The 13,297-nt window shown below is 43.1% G+C and overlaps 1 protein-coding gene across 2 annotated transcripts in view; it reads right to left on the minus strand.

The window, feature by feature from the left end:
- Window positions 1-764: 764 nt before the first annotated feature.
- ankdd1a (ankyrin repeat and death domain containing 1A) overlaps window positions 765-13,297 on the minus strand; it is a 37,561-nt gene continuing 25,028 nt past the window's right edge. For both annotated transcript variants that reach the window (XM_084722963.1, XM_084722972.1), the window contains 3 exons: window positions 8,008-8,209; window positions 3,028-3,159; window positions 765-997 (listed from right to left, as the gene is read on the minus strand). In XM_084722963.1, coding sequence (XP_084579089.1) covers window positions 936-997; window positions 3,028-3,159; window positions 8,008-8,209 — 396 coding nt within the window. In that variant the 3' untranslated portion in view covers window positions 765-935. The remainder of the gene's footprint in view (window positions 998-3,027; window positions 3,160-8,007; window positions 8,210-13,297) is intronic.

Genomic DNA, 13,297 nt, shown 5'->3' on the forward strand with positions numbered 1-13,297 from the left:
ACCTTGCTCCAGGTACCATATATACTGCATACATGATATATACCTTTGATACATGGCCTCACTTTTCAGGCCCTTGAACTCCCTCAGTTCTTGCCATTGTTTAAAAGCCATACCTCTGTTGCCTCTGGTTTGATCTCTTGCTTTATCCAGCCTTTTTTGGTTGCAGCCTATTCTACTTCTGTTTTTCTTCTGTTGCTCTACAAGTACAAGCACTTACGGGTTGATTTAGGTATTTTGGCTGCACTTTCTTTGCAATTCTTATGTGATTACATATATAGTTGTAGTAATTTATCTGCCTGGTCTGTCATATACAATGAGTGCATGGTCAGGGTGTGCACAGGTAGGTGGGTAGACAGGCAGGTAGGCCACCCAATCATTTGATTCAGGTGCAATGAACTGATTGGATGGATTTATTATAGTCCTGCGATGACCAGGATGACCATTGATTGCTATTGGGATGTAAAGAGAATTACAAGGAAAAAAAACACTTCTAAATACATTTAGGCTACATACATTTCCTACCCTACCTTCAGATGAAGCAATGAAGAAAAACTTCACTGCAGAATTAAGCATTACATGAATGACAGGTGGTCATAATGCGCTAAAAAAGCCCTTTGTGGAGATACAGTACATTATTAGTGGTTTCAGCAAGTGTTCACTGCATGCATCAAAAAAGTTATTTTACATTTACAACAGCTATTTTACAGGCTTATAACTATCATTTCCCAAAATCCTGAAAGAAAATAAATACTCTGTGAACCAAATTTAGTACTATCAGAGTATATTTAATACATGAAAATGGAAACAAGTCATGCCATGGACAATACAAAGCTTTTTCATGGGCTCAGTTCTGGGCATTTTCAGCTAAATAAAGTCCTGATGTGAAGTGAAACTTTGGATTTGTTGTGCTGCTTCTGAGTCACTCACAGTGTTGATCACATTACCGAGCACATTCTGGGAGAGCTGGTCCCTGCATTCGCCTTCTGCCGGATGCACTCTGAATGATTAAAAAGAAAAAGGACACATCAAACACCTTAACATTCAACTGTTCTTCACATTCAGAGACCAGGGGTATCAAGCTCAGTTTCACTAAGGGCCACACTGGGAAAATGGAATCAGGGGCTAGACATGTAGTTTAATGACATGCTTTTATTTCATCAAATCTCTGCTTTTATCATTGCATGCCCCATATAGCCTTCCCATATATAACTTGGTCCCCTAAAATGTCAACAAAAAAGTTGCTTAGCTATAATAGCATTTATTTAAGCAAGTCTATGCATTCTGATTACATTTTTACAGCCATACAGCCAGCTCACAGCAACCTGTTTCACAGGCCTGACAACTCAATGGTTGTGTGGGGCCTTTATTTAAAAAATAAACGATGAAGATCTTTAATCTGGTAGTTTAAATGTTCCATATAATTAAGTAGGGTTGAGTGAAAGTGGCATATCATAATATGATAATGTCCACAGAGAAAAATTGCAAAGGATGATGACTTGCACACCATCTCACCTCATGTAGTGTTTAAAAGGGTCTTTGTCTCTGTGTCACATGTCCTTAACTTAGTTGTGTTCAGCCTTTGAAGCTGAAAACAATGTTGGCCACCTAGCTAAACTAAGCAAAGAAACAACAGCACAAATAACATCACGCTTGATTAAAACACATTGTTAAGTGCAGCAGCCTCTCTCTCTCTCAGCCTTGTCTCCCTCCTCCCTCTGCCTGCAGTGCACCTGAGTGCAATTAGCACTCAGGCACACAGAGGAGGAGGGGATAAGAGGGACAGAGTGTAGAGACGGGGTGGCACATGGCACATGGCGCACACAAACAACAGGTAGTCAGACTTTCTTCCTCTTTCTTTTTCTCTGCCCAAGCAGGTTTCATTTCCACACACATTTAGTTGCTGGGATTTTGTTGTTTTAGTTTGGGCTGGAGACTGCTGGTAGTTTAGTTATCTGTCTCTTTTGTTTACTTTAGGTTTAGTTTTTGTTGTAGGTAGTTTAGCGGGAGACGTTGGGAGCGATGGCAAACTGCGTGGTTGGCCCAGCATCTTCCCTTCTTTTGTTCCTTTTGGCCAGGGTCTCCAGCCCCCTTTGTTTCCCCTTAGTTATGTTGTCTTTTTGTAATGCTTTGGGTTCTTTTATAATAAAGCTTCTGGGTTAAATCGGTACCTTTTGGTGTTGTGTCCCCTTTTTTTATGTTGCAGCCTTCTGCCCCTAGTGAACCATGTTTCCTTTTGTATGGAGGTCGTAACACACATAAACAGCGGCCTGCAGAAAAGATAACCACTGCCACCAATATAACTGAGCATCTTGGGTTCACCTCACTGGACCGGTTTGGTAGGAAAATAATAAATGCCACATGGAGACATAGTGCAATGACCAGCAGCAACAGCTTCTTTTTATTTTCTTTCCCACATATCAACAACAGAACTTCACCAATAAGACAAATATAGAGGGTTTTTAAATCATGATGTTATGATGGCAGAGGGCTCAGTGGTCAACAACTGCCAGCTTCTTCCTTCAGGCTGTGTGCCCCTACAGTTCATCATCGGCACACCACCTTATAATTTGGGAATATTCCAGTTGTTTTTTGCATTTGAAAAAACTGGTCACCATTCACTTCCATTGTTTGGGAGATTCTGCAAACTGTTTTCCTGTGAAACTCCAGCATTGTTATGTGGACTGCAAAACTAAACCTGACGTTCAATTGGTATGAGAGGGAATAGTTAATGATAATTACTATCTTCCCAAGATTTGTTAGGGCCTAAACTGGGTCATGATGGTTTATCATTTTTAAAAAATGGGTCCCCAGAAAAAAAGGTCTGGGACACACCAGTCTGATACTTAATATTGTATGTACAGTAGCTCAGCTACATCCTCTGTGAATTAGAGGAAATCCAAAACATTGCTCGGTAACACCAAATACTGAGCAGGAAAAAAAACACCCCATTCCAACTGTGACTTTGCAGAGGCTCCATATAGCAAGTCATACAGGAATATAAACCACAGAGCAGTTTGATTGGCTTACCTGCCAAGTCTGTCCGTGAGATTTCCACCAGCCCCTCGTAGAGGCCTTTGATTGGGTTCTCCCCTGCCACCGCTACTCCATGAAGCCAGATTAACAGCATTCGGTGGCCATGCTCTTTGAAGCTTTTCATATCTAGAAGTTAAATTCAGAATTAGAATACATTAAGGTATCAAGGTTAATTTATTGTCATTTCACAACACAATGAAACGTCCCCTCATGCAACACAGACCCTGCTCCCATTCTGGTCTGTCAGACCAGTTTCCCTACTGTTCCTGCCTACTCAGACAAAAGGGTCAAACCATCAGAGGAAACAGATCAGTTTGCACAGATGACTTGTCTTATTCGATTCCTGGCTCACTGGCACCATGACTGTTTCTTATGAAAATTTAAGAAGACAAAATTCCTGTGCCATCAGTGATATTGCTGAGGTGAGGTGCCTATGCAGAGCCAAAAAGGAATCCTAACCCCAGCAACAGCCTGTTTGCCCCGCTTATGCCTGGCAAGAAATACAGATATATCCCCCACCTACCACCTGACTACAGAACACCTTCTTTGCTCCTCACAAAGACTCCTCAAATCTTCCTTTGCACTCCAGTATTCAAGGTTCAAGGTTCATTGATTTGTCACACCACAACAAAGACCTTGACATCAAGTCAGTGCTTTGACCTTGTAGCAAGTGGCAAGATGTAGTCCCTTTATGCCCTTTATGCCCTTTATGCTACACAAGAAAAAATGTTAGGTTAGGGTTTTGTTTTTTTGTTCATAGGATATAAAGGGACTACAGTTTGCATCTCATTGTACAACAATGTGTTACAGAATGCTAAATAAATCAACCTTGAAATTTTTTTTAGACGTGCAGTGGGGTGCCATGACTTCATTTTCCATGCTCCAGAACAACTAAATCATTTTTTCTTTACACTTGGTCAATACATTATATTGTATGAACTAATTTGTTTGAAGCACCATGCTGAGTTAGACCAACGAGGAAGAGTCACTTGTGGCCCTTTTCCATACACAGAGCTGGCCTGGCTTGATTCGGTTCTCAGTAACAGTGAGAAATTACCAGATTACCTACACTGTTCTGTATAGGAACACACTGAGGCAAAAATCTGGAGAGAAAGAGTGAGAGAGGAGCTTAAACAAACTGTTAACATGTTTATAGGCTGTAGGAACAACTCCATCTCCAACAGTGTCCTCCTCAATCATGTCTAGAGGGGAACCCTTGATTTGTAAAACTCTTTGCAAGATCATGGCCACAATAATCACTCTTGCAAGATTTTTTCGCAGGTCTGGGGTTCCAACACAACCATCCTTCCACCTGCCAGCAGCCCAAACGAGGGAGGGAGAAAGAGAGACCCCACCATTACTTTCAGAATAAGTCACTAAATTTGTTGCTACTCACTTTTTGTGAGTAAAATAACTATAAGGATCTGAAAAGTTGCTAAATCTGTTGGCAATACTGCTTGTGTTATATCTCTTTAATTTGAACATGGACACAAGAATTTTTTCGATCTTCCAGCTGTCAGACAGCTCAGACAGCAAAGGTTGGGAAACATGTTATTTTCATGATTTTATTTTAATAATAATAATAATGATAATAATAATAATAACACATAGGTTTTAAATAGCGCTTTTCTAAGTACCCAAAGACGCTTTACAAAAGGAAAGAAAAGGATACATACAGACAAAAGAAACATACATACAATACGTACATACAATACAATGCCTAGATACAAGAAACAGATTAGGGGTGGGCAATGCTGGAAAAGATGATTTGTCAGGTGTTGTATGTGGTCTTGAAGAGATGAGTTTTGAGGTTGCGTTTGAAAGAGGGCAATGTATCAGAATTTCGGATGTCCCAATGGGAGGGTAGGGGCGGCAATGGCGAAAGCTCTGTCACCCAGGGTGCGATATTTGGTCATGGTGATGGGAGTAAGGAGGTTGGCATCAGCAGAGCGTAGGTGGCGAGTGGGAGAGTGGCGATGGAGGAGATCAGTAAGGTATGATGGTGCAAGGTTGTTAAGGGCTTTGTAGGTGATGAGGAGGCTCTTGAAATATATACGTTGTTTTATGGGAAGCCAGTGAAGTTGACGAAGGATGGGAGTGATGTGTTCTCTGGAGGGGGAGCGAGTGAGCAGTGAGTTTTGAACATATTGCAGTTTTTGAAGAACAGTGGAGGGGAGGCCGTACAAGATACTGTTGCAGTAGTCGAGTCTGGAGGTGACGAAGGCATGGAATAGTGTTTCTGCAGCTCAGGAGGAGAGAGTAGGTCGAAGATGTACTATGTTGCGGAGGTGGAAGAAGGATGTTTTGGTGACGTGATTAATGTGTGACTTGTAGGAGAGTGCAGGGTCCATGTAGATGCCAAGGTTTCTGACCAGGGGGGAGGGACCATCGATGCAGAGTGAGAAGTTCTGGGAAGTGGGGTGGGAGGATTTTGGGCCAAAGATTATAATTTCGGTTTTATTACTGTTGAGTTTAAGGTAGTTGTGGTTCATCCAGGTTTTAATGTCAATGAGAAAGTTGGTGAGGGTGGAAAGAATGGCTGGAGTGATGTTTTTGGTGGTGACATAGAGTTGACTATCGTCGGCATAGCAGTGGAAATGAAGTCCATGGCGGCGGATGATGTGACCGAGTGGAAGCATGTAGAGAATGAAAAGGATGGGGCCAAGGACTGAGCCTTGGGGGACTCCGTGTAAGATAGGGGTGGTGTGGGATTTGTGATGGTTGATGGAGATGTAGTGGAATCTTTCAGACAGGTACGATTTGAACCAGGAGAGGGTGGAGTCAGTGATGCCTACGGATTGCAGACGGTTGAGGAGGATGGAGTGATTGACGGTGTCAAAAGCAGCACTGAGGTCGAGGAGGATAGTGAGGGAGCCGGAGTCAGAGGAGAGTAAGAGATCATTTGTAACTTTGAGTAGAGCTGTTTCAGTGCTGTAGTGGGTTCGAAAGCTGGATTGGAATGTTTCATACAGGTTATTGGAGAAGAGGTATTTCTTGAGTTGTGTTGCAACGGCTCTTTCCAGTAGATTTGAGAGGAATGTGAGGTTGGAAATGGGTCTAAAGTTGTTGCGGTCGTCGGAGTCAAGGTCAGGTTTTTTAAGAAGAGGGGTGATGGCAGCAAGCTTAAGAGATGGGGGGACAGTGCCAGAGGTAAGGGAGGAGTTGATGGTGTCTGTGATGAGTGGGGTGAGGTGAAACAGAGGGCATGGGGTCCAGGGGGGAGGTGGATGATTTCATGGTGGAGAGGTCCGCTGTGGTTATGGGATAGGAGGTAGAAAGCCGGTGGTCGGGGGATAAGGGAAGTGTGGGTTCTGAGACCGGGGTAGTGGCAGAGGAGGTTGCAAGCTGGTTGTGGATGTTTTCTATCTTGGACTTGAAGAATGATATGAGGTTGTCACATTTCTCCGGGGTGAAAGAGGATGAAATGTTGTCATGGGGTTTGAGGAGTTTGTTTTTGGTGGAAAACAAAGTGCGTGGGTTGGAGGATCCAGAATGGATGATGCCAGAGTAGTAGTCACACCGGGCTTCGTTTAGTGCTGATCTGTTTGATTTTGCATGTGTTCTTTGTAGGCCAGGGCGTGTACTGGGAGACCAGTTTTCTTGTGAAGTCGTTCTAGTTGTCTTAGTCGTTTTTTGAGTTTGTGGAGTTTGGGGTGAACCAGGGAGCCGAGTGAGTGAAGGTGACCGTTTTGGTTTTCATGGGGGCCAGTTTGTAGGAGGTAGACAGTGTGTTGTTGTAGATGTTGACGAGGTCCGTGGTAGTTGGATTCACAGGGAGGGTGAGGCTGGAAAGAGTGTTTGAAATGCAGGTGGAGAGAGAGACTGGACAGAAGGATTTAAGGTTGTGGAAAATCATTGTGCGGTCTTGTTTGGGTTTGGGGGCGGGAGTGTCAACGACAAGTGTGATGGCCAGGTGGTCGGATATGGAGAGGTCGGTGCTGGAGACATTGTGGATGTGGAGGCCAGTGGAGCAAACCAGGTCCAGGATGTGTCCTCGGTTGTGGGTAGTAAAGTTGATGTATTGGCCCCCTCCCCTGCCCTCAGAGCATGGGTTGTCCAGGTAAGAATATCCAGCAGGGGTGGTTTGGTTGAGTGTAAAGTAATCCAGGGGTTTTTGTCAGGTTTCATTAAGGCACAGAAGGTCGAGTTGTTTGTCTGTGATGAATTCATTAAGAATGAGAATTTTATTGTTAAGGGATCTTGTGTTGAAGAGGGCGATTTTTAGGTGCTTTTGTTTTGAAATTGATGCAGCGGAAGTAGGGATTTGCCGGAGGTTGAAACTGTTCACTCTGGATGAGTTCTGATGACGTGTGTTGTTGTGATGACACGGAGAGGAAGTGCGAGGGCGGTGGATCCGTACATAAACTTGCGTCGGGAGCCCCGGTGAATATACCGAGGACAGCGGAGGAGTTGAAGATTTTTAATCATAGCAACAGAGTCCGGTGGGGAGTAGGTGATGAGGCAGAGGAGCTCCGAAGCAGTGTATTGGATCCTTCCCATGGCCAGGAAATGGGAAAAAGCTACCGGTGGCTAACACTAGCTCTTGATGGACACAGCCCAGGTAGTCGAAATTTCGTTAGTCCAGTAGTTCGGGCAGTCAGGATCACCCCGATGCCGTGGAAGACGTGACAGCCCCACTGGACAACCAAGAGAGAGCGGAGATAGCCGACGTCGCGGCTAGTGAGGTGACAGCTTTCACCGTAGGAGTGGATCAATAAACGGTAGCAGCCACAAAGGATCACCAAGCAGGCTGGTAACTGTGCACTGTGCACACAAAAGGGACACGAGAAAAGAAAACGAGGGTAGAAAAGGTAGAAAATCCGATTGAGAAGCAGCAACAAACAGTGTCCTCTCAACCCGTAAGTGCTTGTTGTAATTTTATACATATCAGAGCAACTAATGTGCAGAGGCATCAAATGTGAATGCAGTTTGTGTTCTAAACCATTTTTAAGAGGTCAGCATACAGTAGCTCACCTGTCCACTGGTGTTCTATAGCTCGTATATGTGAATCGCTGAAGTCCCAGTGTTGTGCCAGAATCTTCCATTCCCCGCGGCAGAGGTGTTTGGTGGCCAGGCTCCACAGGACAGAGCGAAGGTGCTGTGTCTCTGGCTGGTGATCCTGCTTGAAGCTCAAAGGCCTCCCTGCCCAGGGGTCCTGCTCACTGCCCATGTGATCCTGAAGCCACAAGGGGAAACAGTTTTTTATTCATAGTGTGAATATAACTATGCTGTAAAAAGCATCTAAAATGATCTAGCCCTACCAAACTGACTTAACTTTGACTGAATCCAGATCAGAATGTGGGCACACGGACATGGCATGTGTGTACAACAAACATGCTAACATACAGTATACCCACACAACACACTGGGCCTCATACAAGAACCACTTGTACAAACAGAAGTGGTGTGTACGAGGACAACTTGTGGCATTGACCAATTTTGTTGTATTTTGAATTTTTCCTTCAGATACAAACACAATTTTTACGAGTTCCAGACCTGTCGTAGAGTCATGTGCAGTCACTCTGCTGGTATCCAAACTGACGTTTTTCACCAATGACTGTATATTTCAACAAAATGAGAACTTTTGAGTTTGAAAAATAAATTACACTTCATAATTATGTCACTGGGCGGCACAGTGGTGCCGTGGTTAGCACTGCTGCCTCACAGCAAGAAGGTCCTGAGTTTGAATCCCCCAGCTGGCTGGGGTAGGGCCTTTCTGTGCAGAGTTTGCATGTTCTCCCTGTGTCTGCGTGGGTTCTCTCCAGGTTCTCCGGCTTCCTCCCACAGTCCAAAGACATGCATGTTAGGTTAATTGGTGACTCTAAATTGCCTGTAGGTGTGAATGTGAGTGTGAGTGGTTGTCTGTCTCTATGTGTCAGCCCTGCGATGAACTGGCGACTTGTCCAGGGTGAACGCTGCCTCTCACCCAATGTCAGCTGGGATAGACTCCAGCCCCCCGCGACCCTTTAGGAATAAGCGGTTACAGGAAATGAATGAATGAATGATGTCAACATGATCCTGTTTGACTACATTTCAAATATAATTGTAAATTTACTTATAAAGCCTTTCATTATTCATTCAGTGATATATTATTATTTCCTGTGAATGTGTGTATTGGCTGTAGCACATGCAGGTTTATGAAGCTGCTATTCATCTTCACGCAACATCCTCACTCCATCCTCTCTCCCCACGATGAAAACTTCCCCTTGGCCTCCTCCTTCACTGCAGTCATTGATTGCTTCGCTGTGGCAACTGTTTTTTTTTTCCTCTTAAATCATTTTCATATCAAGACGTTTCCTCTTTCAGTGACAGTCTGACCCTCAGGTAACATAGCATTAACAGGAATCCTGTTTTTTTGCTTTATCAGGTCTTTTAATTCCACTGCTGATGCTATTAAAATGACAGATTTTCCTCTATGCATCTCTGAAAGCAGAATGTCAAAGTCCAAATTCTTCTTTTTACTACTACTTTCTTTTTACTCTCTGATGCCATTTTCATGAATGAATACTTCCTGACATATGGGGCAGGAAGTGTAGCCTTATATGGTATTACTGGGGTGTTAATTATGTTTATTTACAAGTTTCGTGTATGCACACTCAAATGCACACAGGTGGATCATTTACACAGTTGTCTGATGTTAAAAGCGCTTGCTGAACTTGATGTGACATGTTCATACAAGACCTAGTTGCTAGTTAGCTAGCTATCAACTGAGAAATGATGCCTGCTGAGTGGGCAAAGTATGGTAATAAATATAAAGAAGAATGGGAAAGTGAAAACTGAATATTTTATTGATTGACAGCATAAATAAATGAGTTGAGTTTGAGGGTTCTGCACAGTTTCTTAGCTGTTCCTAGGATTGGGCTCCTCTAGACAGAGACCTCTGATTGTGACTAGGGATGCGTGCAATTAGTCGACTATACGATCAAATGTCTCCACAATCGCTAGTCGCCACCAGAAATACTAGTCATTTAAACTGTTTATCAATATTTAATTCATGCACAATAAAAGTTATCTGTTGCCTCTAAGATTTTACGCAGCCACCCGCCACCAATCGGGACTGTGGCTCTGTCAGACAGCAGCCACTCTTGCCCAGCACATATACCCCGATTGCCTAGGCAACCCCGGATGTTTATATTAGCGAAGTCAGACAGATGACAGCTCGTAAAACCAACACAGTTTGGCAGTGTTTTAATCTAGAAAATGGAAATAATGTTGAATGTAGACTGTGACAGAATTAGCTGATATATATATTCAATTGACTAGAGAACCATGTGCCCACATTAAGCACAGACATGGACATGCTGCTGCTGCTAGCACTGCTAATGTTAGCCACACACTGGGTCCTTTACCCGCAGACACTGTCATCCTCTTCAGCCTGAAAAGGTGAAGCATTTAGTGAGTTGTTGTCATGTTTTGTACATTAATGTTAAGGTTTATATTGCACAGCACAAAGTAGCGCGCATTTCAGTGGCGTGTAGAGTATGATTTGGCGATTGTAGACTGTGCTTAATGGCTCCAAATGACTCTTAATACACAGTATTTTTTTTGGACAGTGTTTAACATTATAAATGAATAAATTCAACAAAATTTTAACAGCTTTCTGAGTTTTTCCTTGCTGTTAGACTAGTCGACTAGTCTAAATTAAATTTTGTGTTTAATCAACAGGGAAATTAATTGCCAGGAACATCACTAATTATTATTATTATTATTATTTCTTAACTGACTCTTATGCATTAAACAGTAAAATCCCTAAGGCTTAGTTCACACGGCAGGTCTTAATGCTCAATTCCGATTTTTTACACAGATCCGATTTTTCTGTTTGGCGGTTCACATTACTTTTTAAATGTGACCTATACTTGACCTACATTGATTCCCGTGTGAACAGTCCACAGACCAGAACAGACCCGCATGCGCAGAAGAACAATAACAAAGACGTCAGGATGTCACGCGCAGTGCACTGTTTGCAGTGTTGTGCTGAGAAACGCGCCCCTGCCTTGAAATGCACCACCTTACGTCACTCTGTTCGAAATCCATCACAGCCAAACGAATTGGGAAAACTCTTAACATTTTAGCGTAATTATTTCTGAAGGGAGTGGAAAAGAAGAACATCGGCTATATACACTATTTAAAAAACTGTAAATATCCATTTTCTTAGCAACAACCGGAGCAAAATTATGACGATTGTCACTCAGTTGCTCTAGAGGGCCGTAAAAGTCGCATTAAACGCGACATGACTGTTCAGACGGTGGGCGTGTTGCAAAATATCAGACAGGTATCCGATATAGTACCACCTCTGAAAGCAACCCAGGTCAGATTTCTTGTGACTTGACCTGTTCACATGGTCATGAAAAAATCAGACCTGGGTCGCATGTAGGCAAAAAGATCGGATTTGGGTTGCATTTCACTGCTGTGTGAACTAAGCCTAATTGTGACCTCTGTTGTACCTGGAATCTGCTGGAGTCACTCTCCCAGTTTGTGGGTCACAGCCCCCAGTGCTCCGATCACTACTGGAACCACTGTAGCCTTCACTCCCCAGCCCTTGGTATTTTTCGAGCTTCTCGTTTTCCTTTTTTCCGGTAATATTGCTGTTACTCGGGGTTGCTACATCCACCACTGCCTTCTTCTTTGTCCATCAACATGATGTCTGGTTTGTTAGCCATCACCAGTTTGTCAGTCTGGATCTGAAAGTCCCACAGGATCTTGGCTTGGTCATTCTCAGCCACCTTAGGAGGTGTCTTCTATTCTGACTGAGGGACCTCCAGTCCATACTCAGTGCAGATGTTCCTGTATACTATGCCAGCCACTTGGTTATGGTGTCCCATGTACGCTGTTCCTGCCTGCATCTTACACCCTGCTATTATGTGCTGGACCATCTCAGGAGCGTCTTGGCACCTAGGGTCCTGTCTAGTGTGGAAGACCTCTGCCTCTACTGATCTTGTATTAAGTGCCTGCTCTTGTGCTGCCATGATTAGTGCTTCTGTGCTGTTTTTCAATCCAGCCTTTTCCAGCTCCTGCTAGGATTTGTTGACATCAGCCACTTCTTCTATCTAACGGTGGTACATGCCGTGTAGGGACTTGTCCCTCCATGATGGTTCATCCTCCTCCTCTGCATCACTGGGTTTCTGCTGCCTGCCATAGAAGCTTCAATTGACTTTTCTATGGAGGTTTTAGTGCGCTTTAGCCTTTTTGTTAAATTGAGCAGGTCAATATGCTCATCTGCGCCTAATTGACTTGGATTTGTCATATTATTACTTGAATATATTTTTTATGTCAAATTGAGGGTCATCATTGTGCACAGACCAATGCAACAGTATGGCAACCTGTTAACTTACAGAGTCTCAAATTCACTACAAACCACAAAACTATCCATGACCGAAGCAGAGAAGAGTGATAAAAACAGAGGGCAGTATGCCAGGCAGTGGCTGACATGCTGTTAGCAGCCCGCAGGAGAGACACATTTTATACCTATGAGCTTCATATTTCATAATTGTGGGTAGGACAATGCATGCTTTTACTTCACCGACTGCATGGAAATTTGGTGTTTTTACATCACAGTCAATGAGAAAAGGCATTAAAATGTGAGTCTTACTGGTAAAACCTACAATGATTAAATGATCACTGAATTAATCAACAATTGTGTTAATAATCTGTTAATTAAGTCTTTTTTATTTCATAAAGTCCATATTCTCTGGTTCTGCTTCTGTGATTATTTTAAGTAGGAGAATACAAAGCTGCAAAACTGAACAGTTCTGGTTAAAAGTGAAAAATCAGATGGATGCTGCCAGTGACAAGGACTTGACTGCACTTGGATTGTTTTCTCTCTCACAGAATGTAAATGCAAATGAAGTAAAAACTGTATGTTCATGTTGTCCAGGCAGAGAGGAACAGAAGAGGGTAAAGGGAAGAGAAAGCAAGAAGACAAAGCAAAGTTTGTGTGTCATTTAATCGGTCTACACATCTACTGTATCTAATTATACAAGGCATTTTAGGACCAAGGTGAAAGACCTGTTTAGGTAACTGCTTCTAATGGTGGCACACTAAACATTTATGTGTTACTATGTAGATATTACAATACATTTGGCAATCGCAGCAATGCTCTTGGACTTTGGTTTGGACAGGGGCGCATTTTGAGTTCTGGTATTGGTTTGATTCTGGTGCTGGATTTATTGACCATTTGGCTGGTTTTGTCACACAGACCTGGCAACCTTGGTCACAGGGAAATCCTCAGCAGAAGATACTCTAGTTTTAGTGATTCAACAAACTT

Source organism: Lutjanus erythropterus, chromosome 1 (assembly GCF_056507025.1).
Source record: "Lutjanus erythropterus isolate fLutEry1 chromosome 1, fLutEry1.hap2, whole genome shotgun sequence".
In the NCBI taxonomy this organism is placed as follows: domain Eukaryota; kingdom Metazoa; phylum Chordata; class Actinopteri; order Lutjaniformes; family Lutjanidae; genus Lutjanus; species Lutjanus erythropterus.